This window comes from Phocoena phocoena, chromosome 6 (genome assembly GCF_963924675.1).
Source record: "Phocoena phocoena chromosome 6, mPhoPho1.1, whole genome shotgun sequence".
NCBI lineage: Eukaryota > Metazoa > Chordata > Mammalia > Artiodactyla > Phocoenidae > Phocoena > Phocoena phocoena.
In genome coordinates this window covers 103,314,871-103,331,304 of record NC_089224.1, presented here as the reverse complement: position 1 = coordinate 103,331,304, position 16,434 = coordinate 103,314,871, and the positions used below count along the sequence as shown (strand labels likewise).

Sequence of the window (16,434 nt, the reverse complement as noted above, 5' to 3'; positions counted from 1 at the left end):
ACAGTATCTCTTGTAGTTAATCAACAAAAAGAAAGTGCATGGTTTTTTAATTTAAAAAAACTCATTGTAGAAAGTGTGTGGAAAGTATATAGAAAATTATTAGAGGCAGAGACAACTGTTGTCAGTGTTTTTATTTTCTTCCAGTTTTTTTAATATTTTTAATACATTGAGAGCTTTTTGAATTTAGTTCTGTGTTTTGTTTAATATTATATCATAAATGCTTTGACATGTTATAAAAATTCTAAATAAATAATTTTTAACAGCCTGATAATATTCTGTCACTTGGATATGCCATACTTTATTTAACCAGACCCTTAATATTGGATATTTAGATTCCTAGCTTTTTGCTAAAACACTTTGTATTTTGGGCTATATTTTGGATCATTCTCTTAGTATAGATTTCTAGAAGAGGAATTATTGGGTAATGGACAGAAACATTTTAAAAGCTTTTACAAGCCATCTACTGGTTCTCATTGGAGATGAAAATATATTGATATTATGGTCTCCCAGAACCTTGACTTCGCCTTTCAAGAGCAGAAATTCTAGGATAAAGTGAACAGACATGGAATGGGGAATTCTTAGAGTCTTAAATCTCCAACTCAGGGGTAATGCAAACATCACGGGCTTTGGAGTCAGATCAAATACTGTCTGTTTCTCACTGGTGGTGGAGCTTCCGTTGAGGCACCTAGCCTTCCTGAAACTCAGTTTCCTCGCCTTGGCAGTGGGAACAACAGTACCTCATGGGTTGTTCAGTGGTTCTCCATGTGTGGTTCAAGAACAGCAACATGAGATACACTGGGGAACTTGTTAGAAATGCAAAGTCTCAGGCTTCATCCCAGACCTACTGCATCGGAAATTCTGGGAGTGGCTCGGCACACTTTTCACAAGCCCTCTAAGTGATTCTGAGGCTGGTTCAAGTTTGAGCATCACCAACCTGTGGGTTGAGGTGAGTGACAGCAGCTCTCACAAAACAAGGGCTCACTGCTGTTGGTTTCCTTTTTTATTTGAGTAGGGGAAGGGAGGAGTTAAAAATAGGACAGCATTGGGTTTCCCTGGTGGCGCAGTGGTTGAGAGTCTGCCTGCCGATGCAGGGGACGCGGGTTCGTGCCCCAGTCCGGGAGGATCCCACATGCTGCGGAGCGGCTGGGCCCGTGAGCCATGGCCGCTGAGCCTGCGTGTCTGGAGCCTGTGCTCCGCAACGGGAGAGGCCACAGCTGTGAGAGGCCCACGTACTGCCAAAAAAAAAAATAGGACAGCATTCAGATCACTTCTCTTCCTCTTTGTTTCTGTGATCCTCCTTTTTCGTCATAGACTTGGGGGAGGAGCAAGAAACTAATATTTGTCTATTACAAACTGTCTCAGTAGTTTTCCGGATTTCACTTTCCTCTGGAATGAAAGTTCCGTGAAGGCATGGACTTTATTTTCCTCCATGTGTGTGGTATAACTTCTATTCACGCTGGGAATAGGCTGACATTTACAGCTTTGTGGGCAAGATAGCTGAACTCCTCCATACCTCAGTCTCCTCATCCGAGGAGTGGAGATGAGTAACATAATTCATGTAAAATATCTAGAACACAGCCTTCAAATAAGTGCTGTTTTTATTTTTATTATTTTAAAAAATATTTATTTATTTGGCTGCACTGGGTCTTAGCTGCGGCACGCGGGATCTTTAGTTGTGGCATGCGGGATCTATCTAGTTTCCTGACCAGGGATCGAACCTGGGCCCCCTGCATTGGGAGTGCAGAGTCTTAACTGCTGGACCACCGGGGAAGTCCCCCTTTTTTTTTTTTTTTTAACAAATAAGTGCTGTTTTTATCATCCCCAGGGCCCACAACTGGGCTTGGTGCTTGGTAAGAATTATTGAGTGTTTAATAATGAACATATGGGCACATTGAAGGCCACATCCTTTCAAGGTAAGAAGTAGTAACTTTTCAAAGATGAAGAAACTAAGACTTAGCAGAGTTAGGTAACTATTCCAAGTTGCATAGCTAGTGGGCAAGGCAGGGTTTAAAATCAGGTCTGTGTAGTTCCAAAATTTGTACTATTTCCATGATGCATGCTAGTTCTTGGTGGAGAAAGCACAATGATCAAATGTCAATAAAATGATCGACTAGAGAAAAGGTAGTGGAGAGAACAGGTTGGAGGAGGAAAAACAGGGAGAGAATTTTAAGAAGAGAGAAAAAAGAGTGAAGCTGGGTGGAGACCTGGGTCTCCTAGGCTGGCCTGTGTTTCATGTCAGAAACTCTTCCGTCTGGACTGTGGCTGTGACCTGCAATGTACCCCCGAGGCATCCCCCTTTCCTCCATGACTCTACAAACGTCCTTCCTCCCAAAGTCCCTTTATACCCCCCGCCCACACTGTCACCCACATCCGGCTACGGGTGGCAACGGTTGGGAGTACAGTGGACATGAGCTCTAGCCCTCTCCCTGACCAGCTGTGTGCCCTAGAATAAGTCTCTTCCTCTCCCGGGGCCTCAGTTTCCCCACTTGTAAGATGAGAGGTTGCATTAGATGATTTTGTAAGACACAGTGAGCTCTCAAATTTTATGAATCAATGAATTTTAAAGAATCTACTGTTGCCATCACACTATCATTCTGTATTGATATTTGGTTTAATTTAATGAAAAATGTAAACTTTTTCCTTAGTTGTGAGATCTGAAAGTCCCGGTGACTTGAATGGCCTTGTCTTCCTTTCCCGTAGGGTAACCCCATCTTCAGCATGTGTGGTTGCCCGAGTATTTGTTTACACATTGGACTATGAAGTCTTTGGGGACAGGGAGTGTGTCTCATCATTTCAAGTCTCTGATCTGAGTTGACATAAGTGAATGTTTGCTGCTTAAGTGGGGAAGATCCCCAAGGCTGGAGTAGGCTGGAATTCACCACAATAAGGTAGAAGACTGTTATATAGCTTTTCCAGGCGCGTTATATGTTTTTTTTTTTTTCCAGCAGCATTTTTATTTATTTTATTTTATCTTTTTTATTAGTTATACATTTTATACACATTAGTGTATATATGTCAAGTGTTATATGTTTTTAATCAGACGTGTACTACCTATGCTCACTGAGACCCAGATAACAAATTCAAGTTAAGCTCCCAGCCCTGCCAAAAGCCTGTGGAAATGCTGGTTATAACCGATATGACCACATGGTGGCAGCAGAGGAGAGGGAACGAATTTCTCGCGTGTTTGCTGTCAAATCAGCAGAGCCACAGACTTTGGGACCTGTGGGTGATGTCTAGCACCATATACGAATCATTTTATTTACTTATTTTCTTTCTTTCTTTTTGGGGGCTGCTCCACGGGCCTGCGGGATCTAAGTTCCCTGACCAGGGACTGAACTTGGCCGTGGCAGTGAAAGCCCAGAATCCTAACCACAAGGCCACCAGGAACTCCCGGAATCATTTTAGAGAATTTGTTTTTAGGAAAGAGACCCAGAAAGTACCACATTCACATGCTTTCTTAATGAGTAATGAAGAAAAACAAATATAGTTTCATGAATAAACGTACACACACTTAACTTTCATATTATGCTCAGTTAAGGCTGAGGGAAAGTCTGGCCAGGAAGAGAAGAGGAAAGCAGTGGACACCCACCAGTCCCGAGTCCCAAGGACCTCAGGTCAGAGCACAGCGTTTGTGTCCAAATCCCAATCCCGATGTCTTCTTGTCTCTGTCTCCTCTGCTTGTGGCGATGTGAGTGACCAACCTGTAGTTTGACCTACTTTGTGCCAGGTCATTGTTCTAAGCACTTGGTATGTATTTTCTTAGAGAATTCTTGTAACAACCCCTGAGAGGTATTATTACCTTCACTTTATAGTTAAGCAATTTGCCTAAGGTCAATCATCTAGTAAACAGTAAAGTCAGGACTTAAACCCAGAACTTGGAGTTCAGGAGTCAGGATCTTAGTACTGTTTGGCAGCCTTTCCTATGAACAGGCTTTAATAATGTTCACCCAGAAAGACTTCTGGAAAGAGATGAGGGGTGCCTGTCCAATGGTTGGTGTTATGGACTGAATCGTGTCCACCCTAAATCCCTAACCACTCCCCAAATGTGACCGTAGTTGGAGACAGGGCCTTTCAGGAGGTAATTAAGGTAGAATGAGGTCATAAGGGTGAGGCCCTAATCTGATACGACACGTATCCTTATAGGAAGAGGCAAAGGCACCAGAGCAGGAAGAGAGCTCTCACCAGAAACCAAACCTGATGGCACCTTGATCTTAGATTTCCAGCCTCCGGAACAGTGAGAAATAAATGTCTACCATTTAAGCCACCCACTCTATGGTAGATTGTTATAGTAGCCAAAGCTGACTGAGACACTGAATCCCGGTAATTTCTACAAATTCAATAGAGAAGAGAGAAATACGATACCTCAAACTTATTTTAAAGGAGAGTTGGCAAGTGCATGGCTGTTAGCAGAACCGATACCATCTTGGGCACTTACAGTTTCTCCTGTCCTTCCGCCGACCCTACCCAGGGCTCTACTGTCCAGTGAATCACTTCTCTGTCATCAAGGGCTTTGGATGTAATAGATATTGTTTAATAATCATTAGGACCAGGTAGCCTCTACGCTCTGTTAGTCCCCAAACAATGCCGAAAAGCTTCCCTGGTGAGTTCCCAGCACCCATGTAGCTAGTTACTCATTTATAAATCTTAACTTAGGAATGCACATCCTGTTTCCAAGCACCTACTCCCATGCCCTGGATTAACTATAAATTGTCCTAAAGGCCCTTTGGTGGTGCTGGGTTCAGCCTCCAATGCTTCTGGATCATTTTCTGCCCGATCCCACCCTGTGAGTAAGTTACCCTACAATAAACTGTGTTGATTATTTGGAACTGCCTTCCTCGTTTTTCGGTCTCAAGATGCCTTCTCAGTTTGGTGGGTACTTTTCGTTCCCTCTGCGTCCTCCAACAGTAGGAATCACAGAAACCTCTTCTCTCCAGTGTTCATCATAACTGTCCATGTTTTCCAGAGTTGTATATTTCCTACAGCCTTCATGTCACCTCTGAACACTTCCCAACCAGTTCAGACTTTTTAAAAGCAGGGATGCCATATCCCTTTTGGCAATCTCAAGTTTTACATGATTTAGGTCAGTGATTCTATTGGTGTGCCCCGCAGACCACCTGCATCAAAATCACCTAGCGTGTTTATTCAAAACTCAGTCCCATCCCTGGTGGCGCAGCCTGCCAATGCAGGGGACAGGGGTTTGAGCCCTGGTCGGGGAAGATCCCACATGCCGCGGAGCAAGTAAGCCCGCGAGCCACAACTACTGAGCCCGTGTGCCACAACTACTGAAGCCTGAGCACCTAGAGCCCGTGCTCCACAACAAGAGAAGCCACCGCAATGAGAAGCCTGAGCACCGCAATGAAGAGTAGCCCACGCTCACCGCAATGAGAGAAAGCCTGAGCACAGCAACAAAGACCCAACGCGGCCAAACAAAAACAAAAACAAAAACGCAGTCCCAGCCCTCACCCAGGCCCTACTGATTCAGAAAGTTTGGGGGTGGAGAGTAGAATGTGCATTTTAATAAGCGTGCCATGTGAGTCTGATGTGTGGTCAGTAGATTTGGGTAAGAAGCGGGTGAGGGGAGGGCTTTTATCGTTTCAGCCCAGAGACAGATCTGTGCTCAAATAATGAGTCTACCACTTTGTAGTTCGGAGCCTTGGGCAAGTTACCTCCCTGAGCTGCAATTTCCTCATCTGTAGAGTGAGCATAATAATGTGTGCTGCACGGATTTTTATGAGCATCAAATGATACGATGAGTGCAAAGCCACCAGCACCAAATCTGGTCTATATTTAGTAAATTTCCTATCTTGTCATTGTGGTTTCTGAGGTCTGTGGTCACTTGATTTCATGATATGTGTGGTGATGGTCTTGGTCGTGGGTTCACCAACTCTCAGTTGTTCTGTGCTTCCTAGAGAGAAGAAGGGGTGGGATGGTGGTGTCTGTCTATGTGGCTGACTTGATCAGTTGTGCTCAGTTTATCCTTCCAGCCTTTGCTAATTTCCATTTCTCTTCCCAGGAGGGAAGAGCTGAAAATGTTCCAGGGTAGGTTGATTCTGAGCGTGGGAGCGATTACAAAGTCCCCCCAAGAAGGCAACCAAGAGATGACCCTGACTCTCTACAGAGAAAAAATTGATCTCGTTATGAGATCTGAAAGGGGGAGGAATGGCTCTACTTCCAGGAGCACCTCCTCAAATGGAAAGACATGACTAATTCCCTCAAAGAATCCTCGGTAGATTGGCAGAGCCTTGAGGGCAGAAACATGCTCAAAACAAGAGTGTAAATCCCCAAAAGCAAAGAGAGAAAGCAAGTGTGCATTGGCAGCTCAGTCCTCAGGGCATTGAAGGCGCCGGGATGCACTCCACTGGAGACAGAGGCAGGTATCAGAAACGGTTACGGGAGCTTCATCGGCTTGCTGTTACTGTGTGACACATCACTCCCAAAACTCAGTGGCTTAATATTTTCACTCCAGTGTCAATGGGATAGCCTGGGCTTGTTCTTGTGTTTGCAGGTCAGCTGGGGGCTCTGTTCTGCGCTGGTCTTGCCTGGGTCACTTTGACTGGAGCTGCTCTGCTCTGTGTGTGTTTTATTCTCTGCTAGGGACCAGTGGGCTAGCTGAGCATGTCCTTCTCATGACAAAGAGAGAAACACAAGAGAACAAGCTGAATACCTTAGCTTCTTTTAATGCCTGTGTCACGCCTCCTAATATCTTATTGGCCAAAGCAAGGTGGATGGCTGAACCCAGAGTCAGAGATGGAAGGCAAGGTTATGTGGCCAAGGATTCGGGGATGGGTGAACTGGAGCTATTAATGTCAGCTATCAGAATCCTCAACTCTCCCTTCAATGACTCCCAATCTCCAGTCATTGCTCCCTCTTTGATGCTTCTATAATCTGCATTGCAGTTATGTATGTGAGGGCAAGGACTGTCTATAGCCCTAATGCCCAGTATGTAATCATAACAGAGAGAGAGAGAGAGAGAGAGAGAGAGAGAGAGAGAGAGAGAGAGCAAAAAGGGAAGGAAGTAGGAACACAAGTAACAAAAAAGAGAAAACAGGGCAGGCACATCAGGGTAAAGGGAGCAGAGGAAACAGGACAAAAGAGACATGAAAAGGGTAAGTTAGGGAAGCACCCCTGGTTCAGAGTGAGCTAAATTGCTTGCTGATAAACAGTTTCTTGGAATATTGATCCGTTCCTAGTATTGTAAAGCAGTCATTTCCACAATGAGAAAGAGTCTTTATGTTTTCATTTTCACGTCTAATGGTTGCATTTTCCCTGTGGCAGCCCTTGCATGAAAGAAGACTTGGGCTATAGAAATTTTTTTGGTCCCCTTAGGAGTAATCAATTTACCATTTATGATCAGAGCCTCTTTCACTACTAAGATCTCTCCAATTGCTGTACCTCTGGAATGAAGGCTGAAACTTTATAATGCAGAAAGATTGCATTAGAAACGAGGCTGGAAAGGCAGACTCAAATTCTTTTCTTGAAAAGTAATCGTTTATTTTTTCTGGATGACGTGCCACATATTATCAGAATAAACCGAAGGGTTGGTGACATCAGGGCTGGGAGGATAGGCTAGGTTGATTCTGAAATGGTGAGAAGTCATTTCAGGACGACGTCAGGGAATGCGGTGGGTGAAGAGAAGCGGATTTCCTTGTACAGCTCAAAGTCCTTCTGAAGAGGGACTGCAGATTCCCTGGAGCTGAAGCAACGTCCCTGGGATCAGTGTCATCTCTTCCAAGGGAACCGCTTGGAAGTGAGTCAATCATTTGCATACCTTTGCTTAAGGTGTTAAAAGTTATTCATGTGAAAAAGATGCAGGCATAATTCTTCAGTGGATTTATGAACTCTTTAGTGGTTTTCCTTGACTGGGGATGGGGGAAGGATTCCTCTTCTTGTCTCCAGGTCAGTATCATTTTTTAGGGCTTCCTGAGGTAAAACAAGAGGCCAGATCCAGGTGGGGGTGGGATGGGAATGGGGCCCGGGGACGCATAGGCCTGGTGACTGAGGCTATCTATGTGCCCACCATTCCCCTCTCTTGCCTGTCTTACTGGGGGCCTGGAACTGATAGGCATCATCTAGCCCGGCGCCTGGCACATAGAAGATGGTCCATAACTATTTATTAACTTGAATTGAGTGACAGTTTGTGGTGTGGTAGAGAGTCAGGAGAACTGGGACTTAAATTGGCTGGTGGAGCAAACCAGGACAAGCCTCCTTTCTTCTCTGAGCCTCAGTTTCCCTACATTCAAAGTGGGGATTTCTCCCTGGGCCATCGTGAGACCTGAGAGCACTTGTGATACTGGTCACAGTCATCCCTTAGAAGGCACTGACCATGCTGGGGCGGAGACTGCGTGCCTTGGTCAGAGGCCAAGGGCAGAGGCCAGGCTGTGCTACAGCATGGGTGGTGGGGACCACCCCCCTGCAGAGCTGTGGCCTCTTTGGGGGGCTGACATCTGAGTAGGATGACCAAGTCAAGGCTGGCAGCCCAGAAGAAAGAAGCATCGACCGTCCCCTGAGCCCCAGAGGACCCCTTTCCCCTTACACACAAATATCACCTGGAAGGAGAACAGAGGACAGACAAGGTGACAGCATAGCACATGCATATTCTCTGTCCAGGTTCTAGAGACACAGAGAGAACTCAGGCAAGGTCCCTGATGGCCAGGAGACGACCCACATTACGCCATAGGGCGGGGCTGATGGTACAGGTGTTGAATGGGTGGTAAGCACCACGACCAGTGTGTTTGTGAAACTTCAGAGAGGTGGAGGGAGGAAGCAGTTGCGGGACTATTGATAGAGTAGCGAGGATCTGGCATCAACCTGGGCCTGCGGGTGCGGGTGAAAGGAAGGTGGACCGGGAAGGAATGGTCTCATGTTATTGCAGGACCAAGCGATAGGGTGCTGGCGGGCCAAGCCATTGACTCTGTGTGACCCGGGCAGGTCCCTTAACCACTCTGGGTCTCAGTTTCCCAATTTATCAAGTGAAGGGGTTGTCTTAGATCAGGGGCCCCTCAGGGCACCGAGGAAGAGCATCAGGGAGGCTGAGAAGATGGGCTCCAGGCCTCTGATCCTTGTTCCATCTACACTGTACAGCTTTTCCCCCTTCATTTTGGATAGTATGTTTCTGGGTAAGATTTCATTGAAGAAAAGAGTTGTGGTTTTCTGTTTTGTTTTGCTTTCTAAAGCCACCCGTCTAAAGACCTTTAAGTTTCCTTTCAGCCGTAATAGGATAGCAGTTCCAGGGCCAGGTGGTGGCAGGCTCGTTAGTGGGAGCTGGGAGGGACAGCTAACCCAGCCCTAGGACCTCTGCAGCCGCCCTCCTCTCTAGAAAGGGGGGTGGGGAGGGGAGACAGGTGGGGTGCCAGAGTGGGTACAGATTTCTGGGAAAGACGGACAGAAAAGCTCCCTGCTTCGTAAACCTGTTTGGTAAAAATTTGGGCTCACTGTGAGGGCCTTTCAGACCCCAAAACGGGTCCTCACCCGAGACAGTACACCTGCCCTGGTCTTGGGTTTCTTCCTGCAAGTTCTTCCACTGAGGCTCCCAAAGCCGGGGCCTGAGTTCTATGGGGCCCTGGGAAAATGCAGCTGAGGGGCCTGAGGAGCAGAAGAGCTTGCTCGGGCTCTGCTACTGACTGACTCAGCACCTTCGAGCCTCCATTTCCCCACTCGTAAAGTGGCAATAAAAGTACCCGCGCTTTTTGTGGGTAAAAATAAGTGAAGTGCAGGGACTTCCCTGGCGGTCTAGTGGTTAAGACTCCACGCTTCCAATGCGGGGAGTGTGGGTGTGGGTTCGATCCCTGGTCAGGGCACTAAGATCCCACATGCCACGTGGCCAAAAAATAAAAATTAAAAAAAGAAAGTGAAGTGCAGACATACTATAAAAACTTTAAAAATTACCCCTTCCATCTGCTCCTAATACCTGTGCCCCGTCCCTTCTCTGCCTTGCTTAATTTAATTCAATTTATTGATTTACGGTTCATGCCTAAAGCATACTCCTAGTACAGAATGCCAGGGGTAGCTGAACGGGCAGCATCAGAGCAAACAAGTACAGGAACAAAGGGTTAGACACATGGACAGCTTCTAAGTACTCATGAACATAAAAATACAGTCATTATTCATCTCAGATTCCCCGAGTGCCTCCTATGTGCCAAACTGGGTTCACTAGGTGAGGTCAACCCCTGACACATGGGTATGTGAATTTTTGTCTCTGTCTCAGACAGTTGAGAAGAAGTCAGTGTTTTGAGAAAACATGGTGATGTGATGGAAAACAAAGTGCCAATTCCCCAGAGCAAGACCTGGGTGGCATAGCCTCCCATACAGCTTTAAGCCCTATACAGCAGACAATGGTAGCCTGCTCCGCAAATGCCTGGGAGTGACTGTTAGAAGAGGGCACGATGTGGCCGAAAGGGTCCAGGTTCTGCCACCTAAAAATGGTGTCAACTTAGGAAGGTCAAATGTAACTTTGAGCCCCAGTTTCCTTATCTATGAAACTGGGTCATAAAATCTGCTTGCCTGGTCGTTGTAGAATAAAATCAGATCGGGCAAGGATCTGCTTTACGGTAGCACTCGGAAAGGCATCTCCATCATTACGGTTTTGGAAAAAGCACAGAGCGGATGATTGCATTCATGAGTGTCGCTGTGGGAGATGCAGTCTGTCCTTGGTGGGGTCCAGGCCTCAGGAGTCACCAGCTGAGATCCCTTGCCGAGTGAAAAGGGCTCTGAGCAGCCCCCGCACATCACGATTCCGGAGGCTGTAGATGACGGGGTTCAGCATAGGCGTGACCACAGTGTACGTGACGCTGGCCACTCGGCCCCGCTCGGCCTCAGACCGGGACATGGGCTGGAAGTAGACTGCAGTGACTGTCCCGTAGAAGAGGCCCACCATGGCCAGGTGGGAGCCACAGGTGGACAGCTGGAGCACCACAGCTGCGATGGCCCCCTAGGAGGCGAGGATGAGTAGGAAGGGAGTGGCTACCACCGCGGCACCCTCGGTGAAGATGACGAGCTGGATGTGGCGGGTGTTGGAGCACGAGAGCCTTAAGAGAGGCTGGTGGTCACAGAAGAAGTGGGGCGCTTGGTGGGAGGCACAGAAGGACAGGTGGGCCATAATCAGGATATGCAGGAGGGAGTGGACATGGGACACGAGCCACGCAGTCCCCACCAGGGCTGTGCACACAGCCCGGGACATCCTCGTGGCATAGCAGACGGGGTGCCGGATGGCCACGTAGCAGTCATAGGCCACGGCAGCCAGGAGGCAGCTGTCAGTTACACCCAGGGCAAAGAAGAAGTACATTTGGGTCAGGCAGCCAGCCAGGGAGATGGGACGGTCATGGGCCATCAGGTGGGCCAATATCTTGGGTAAAGTGATGGAGGTAAAGCAGAGGTCAGCAAAGGACAGATGGGCCGGCAGGAAGTACATGGGTGCATGAAGGGTTGGACTGGCTCGGATGACGGCCACAATGAGTCCATTACCCAGGATGCCCGCCACATACAGGACCAAAAATAGGACAAAGAGAGGCCACTGCTGTCCAGGATTTGTTGTTAGTCCTAGTAGGGTGAATGGGGTGCCTTCTGAAGTCTCATTGGCAGCGTCCATGGCTGGGCTGCTTCTTTGTCTGGGACCCCAGGGGTTCCATTCTACTGCTGGGTCATCTCCCCAGTGTCAAAGGAAAAGGGTGAAGGGCCACTAAGTTGCTCAAGGCTTTCTGGCCATGAGGGAAATCATGGGTTTGGAGTCAGACAGCCGTGTTGCTACACACAGGTGTGGACCATGAGCAAATCATTTTTCCCCCCTGAATCTTCTTCCTTTCCAGGCCTTAGGTTCCCCATCAGTAAAGTAAGGGAGCTGAACCAGATGACCTTGAAGGCTGCTTCCAACTTGGATACTTTGTGATTTGAAGCAAAAACAGAACAAAAACATTGCCCAGGACGTGGACCAGAGAAGGAAGAAAACAAAAGAAAAGATCAAACAGAGAGAGGATCAAAATCAGGGAGGGATTTGACCAATGGGCATTTATTTCAGGAAAGTCAGAGTGGAAAAGAAAACCCAGATGGAAGCAAGGAACTTATCAAAGAAATAAAAATTCCAAACATTAAGGGCACACATATATTGACATGGATGTAAACCTACAGCACCCGAATGCAAACATGATGTTTTAGAACACTGAGGGACAAAAGAAGAACCCATCACTCCCAGGGATGTGAGGATCTGATGATGTTCAGATACCCAGACTGCCATCCAATATGTCATCAACAGTAGATGATGGGACACAGTTGGGCAATATCATCAAATTCTGAAGAAAAAAACCGATTTTGAACCTAGAATTCTATCCTAAACCAAAATATTAATCAAGTATGAGAAAGGAATAAAGAAATTTTCAGACTTGCAAAAAAAAAAAAACAAAAAAAGAACCAAAGAACCTGGATGACTCCCTGTATCCATGGAAAACTCTTCCCATGAAATCAAACACTCACAGCATCAAACAGATGCGCACCCTTTATGGGAAACTCATGCAGACAGATGGATACACCTGCCAGATGCAGAGACTTGACTCTTAAGGACAGAGGCAACTTGTTTCAATGCCTCCATTTTTTCCTGTCTGAATCTCACTGCAGAAATCTTGGGTGATTATCCAAGAGGGGGGTCTTAAAAGGAGAGGGATTTTAGCATAGGTTTCCTGAACTGAGGCCATCTCTGCAGGAGAATGATCTCTTAATTTCTTTTCACATCCTTCTCTCTATTAAAATAAAATAAAGACCCTTCCTACCCTATTGTCTTCCTTTTCCTCCTCCATTGGGTAAGAAGAATTTCTGGCTTTGGATCCCTGGAGAACATTTTTTTCTCAAATTTACAATCACGTCTCACTGTCCAGGAAGGTAAGAGGATCGGGGCGAGAGGGTGAGATGGAATGGGAAAGCTTGCTTACGAATTGGCTAACCCGTGTTTAAATTGGCCTCAATAAACATACAGATACACAGAGCTGTTTGCAGAAATTCAACTGTAATCACAAATACACCGGTGCAGACATGCAGGCACGTGCAGCCTCCAGCTGTGCTCTGCAAATACACAGGCACGATCGATCACATACAGAAATGTGGACACTGACATCTGAGTAAGCAGACAAGTGTAACCACAAGACCCGCAGACCCAGACCATCCTACACATAAACAGAGGGTCCAAAGCAATCACAAAATAGCACTGAAGCCAGAGGGTGACGCTCACTTACAGACTCCTGTTCACGGGGGCTCCTGGCACCACGCACAGCTACTGGGACATGCACGTTCATGCCTCCTCTGAGCACGTAGTCTGTGTCAGCTCTCTACCAGTGCCCGTCCACCCCATCCCGGCCCACCCTGTCACACCCCGTCACACAATCACACCTTCCGGCACAGCCCCAGGGGTCCACGGCCTCTCAACTTCACACACATGGCTACACTCACATAGGCTCATGCTGGGTCACCGCAGAGATGTGCCACCCTAGAGGAGCACGTCCATATACACACCACCTCCTCCTCCCCCAGTGATGCTATCGGACAGTGATGGGGACGCACAGTCTCAGCCTCACACAAACAGCACCCGCTCTCACACTCACATGTACAGCTCATGCCCACAGCCACGTTCAAGAGGACAGATTCGTACACCCTCCAGCCTGGCCACTTGCCGCAAGTGTTCCTTCTGGCTTCTCCACATCACAGGAGGGAGCAGCAGCGAGGACCAAGTGTAGCCCGTCACTGAAGGGTCTGGGGAGGGAGCTATTGGCCACACTTATGGGGTTTGGGGCCTTGGGAGTACCTTAGCTTCTCCCAGAGACAGCACCCCTTCCCCTGGCCCTCATTCCTGGGGTGGAAGGTAGCTTGGCTCTGGGGTTTGTTATTCTTTCTCTCTAGAGCCCAGTTTGATGGGGGTAGGGGTGGTTGGTGCCACCTTCAACTCGGGGGCCCTCAGGAACCCCGTGCATCGTGAAACTGCTGCTGCCCGGTCCCTGTCTTGTGGAGGCCAGAGCTGACTCCTGAACCCCAAGTCCGGGGTTTACAGCAGTAGCTTCTGGAGCCAACTGTCTTGTCCCCTCAGCTGTTGCTGAGGCTTTTTGTAGGAAGTGTAAGAGTGTGGGAAGGATTGTGCCTCTGAGGACTGTGCAATAACATGCCTGTGGGGTGTGTGTGGGTGTGTGTGTGTGTGTGTGTGTGTGTGTGATTGTATGCCTGGGTGTGAAATGATCATGTCTCTGTCAAACAAAGTGCGTCTATGAGCTTGAGTGTGTGTCTGAATGTGCAGCTGTGCCTCTGTCTGTGTGGACGGCAGGGACAACCTGAGAGTGTTTCTTTGTGCATGAAGGTTTCCGATAGGGGACTGGGTCTGTGTTGCAGGGGCTATGTGTTCCCGTGTGTGTTTGTAGCATTCCAGGTGGGAATGGCTTTGCATGACTCAGCGTCAGAACAACCATGAAGGGTGATTTTGAACGTATGAACTTTCAATGATTCCCTGCTGCCTACTGAATAAAGTCCCAACTCCCCTACCTGATATCCAGCCCGTAGGGTGTCCTTCCCATCCCCAGATCTTCAATCTTCAAACTTCTCTCCACTTCTTTCCCAACACATCTATCTCTAGCCAGTTAAATTGGTCTCCTTAGAGCCTTTGGTGCACATCGAGCTCATTTTACCTCTGTACCGTTGTGTGTGCTTGTTTTCCCCCCGCGGAATACCCCTTTCTTTCAATTCCCACCCATGCTGCAGGGTCCAACTGATTTTGTGCAATAAGTACCCCAGTCTTCCCCATCCCAAACCTGCTTTTGTCCTAATTGCTTGTCTTAGTAGATGGTGTTGAAGGAGATTTAAAAAGGGAAATATTTGATCAGAATTGGGGAGCTTTCCTGGGCCTCTCGCCTTGGGAACGAGGATCTGACTGTTTCTCTTCCTTTATCCTCCAGGTTGGGCTCTGTTATTGTCTTCCAGTGCCTCCCCTTCCCTCTTGTTTATTTTCTTATCTATCAACTAGGTCCAGCATAGCAGCCTGAAACTTCACGTTTCCTCTGATGAATGTGTAGGATTTATGTGATTATTGTATCTGACTGCTCCATAGATGCTAAACATGTGGAAGGACCCATGTACACCCTGTAGGGCCAAGATGATGGAAGGGGCCATGTGCCTCTGGAAACTTTCCCTTGATTGTGGTGAGAACTGTATGTCATAAGAGCCCAATTCATAACAAGAAGAAAAGACCACAGAGGAGGTCTCTGAGTATAAACATCATTGAATTGGGGGCAAACCTTCCATTCTCAGTCCCATAGTTGCCAACTCTTCTGATAACGTCTCCAACCACTGTCACGGCATATGAGTTGTCATGGTGATAGGAGGAAAGAACTGGGAAAGGATTATAAACACTCGGGGTGGGGACTTCCCTGGTGGCGCAGTGGTTGAGAATCTGCCTGCCCATGCAGGGGACACGGGTTCGAGTCCTGGTCCGGGAAGATCTCACATGCTGCAGAGCAACCAAGCCTGTGCGCCACAACTACTGAAGCCCACGAACCTAGAGCCCGTGTTCGGCAATGAGAAGCCACCGCAATGAGAAGCCCACGCACCGCAATGAAGAGTAGCCCCCACTGGCTGCAACTAGAGAAAGCCCGTGCGCAACAACGAAGACCCATTGCAGCCGAAAATAAATAAATAAGTAAATAAATAAATTTATAAAAACAAAACCAAAAACTTGTGGTGGGAGAAGGGGTTTTAATTCGTTTAAGCCTTTGGCAAAACGTGTCGAGTTTGGGATATCGTACCCTCTGCTCTCAACATGCAGGCTCATCAGGTAATACGGTGACCAAACATCCTGGTTTGCCCAGGACGGAGGAGGTTTTCTGGACATGGGAGTTAGAGTTTTAAAAACTAGGACAGTTCTGGGCACACCAGGACAAGTTGGTGACCCTGTCAAGAAACGTAAAAATTCTCTAAGAATTGTGGAGATAGTATAGTCCACATCCCTCTCTCCATTAGTCTGGGACCTCCAAGAAGACCATAGTTACTAAGGAGGGACCCAGTTCTGGTAACAAGGGGCATCACCTCCCTGGGGAGCCGGGATGAACCTTCAGTTTTCCTGCAGTCTAAATACCCAGCAGCAGTTGGAGTGGTGAGGCCAGCCCCTGGCTGGGGCCCAAGGAACAGACTCCATGGGGAACCTATTAGGGGGTGACAATGAAGCACTGTTTGAGTCCCATACCTTGCCACCCCAGGCCTCATCGCAGCCATAATTAGGAGGAGCTGGAAAGGGGATGAGACAGGAGCTGACATCTACTCTGACCATGCTCCACCTCTCCTTGGAAGCACCTATCATAACTCCTGAGGTCCACTCCTGCCCTGCTCTTGCATGAAGGAGCTTCATGGGCAGAATGCAGTGCCTTGGGCCTTGCCCATGTGCACCTGAGTCAGGGAGACAAAAAAAATCTGTCAGAATTG

The 16,434-nt window shown here is 47.7% G+C and overlaps 1 protein-coding gene across 1 annotated transcript; it reads right to left on the bottom strand.

The window, feature by feature from the left end:
• Positions 1–10,663: 10,663 nt before the first annotated feature.
• LOC136124949 (olfactory receptor 1K1-like) lies at positions 10,664–11,584 on the bottom strand. Its single transcript, XM_065879788.1, is given in 1 exon segment — positions 10,664–11,584. A coding segment is annotated over 1 exon segment (921 nt).
• Positions 11,585–16,434: the final 4,850 nt, after the last annotated feature.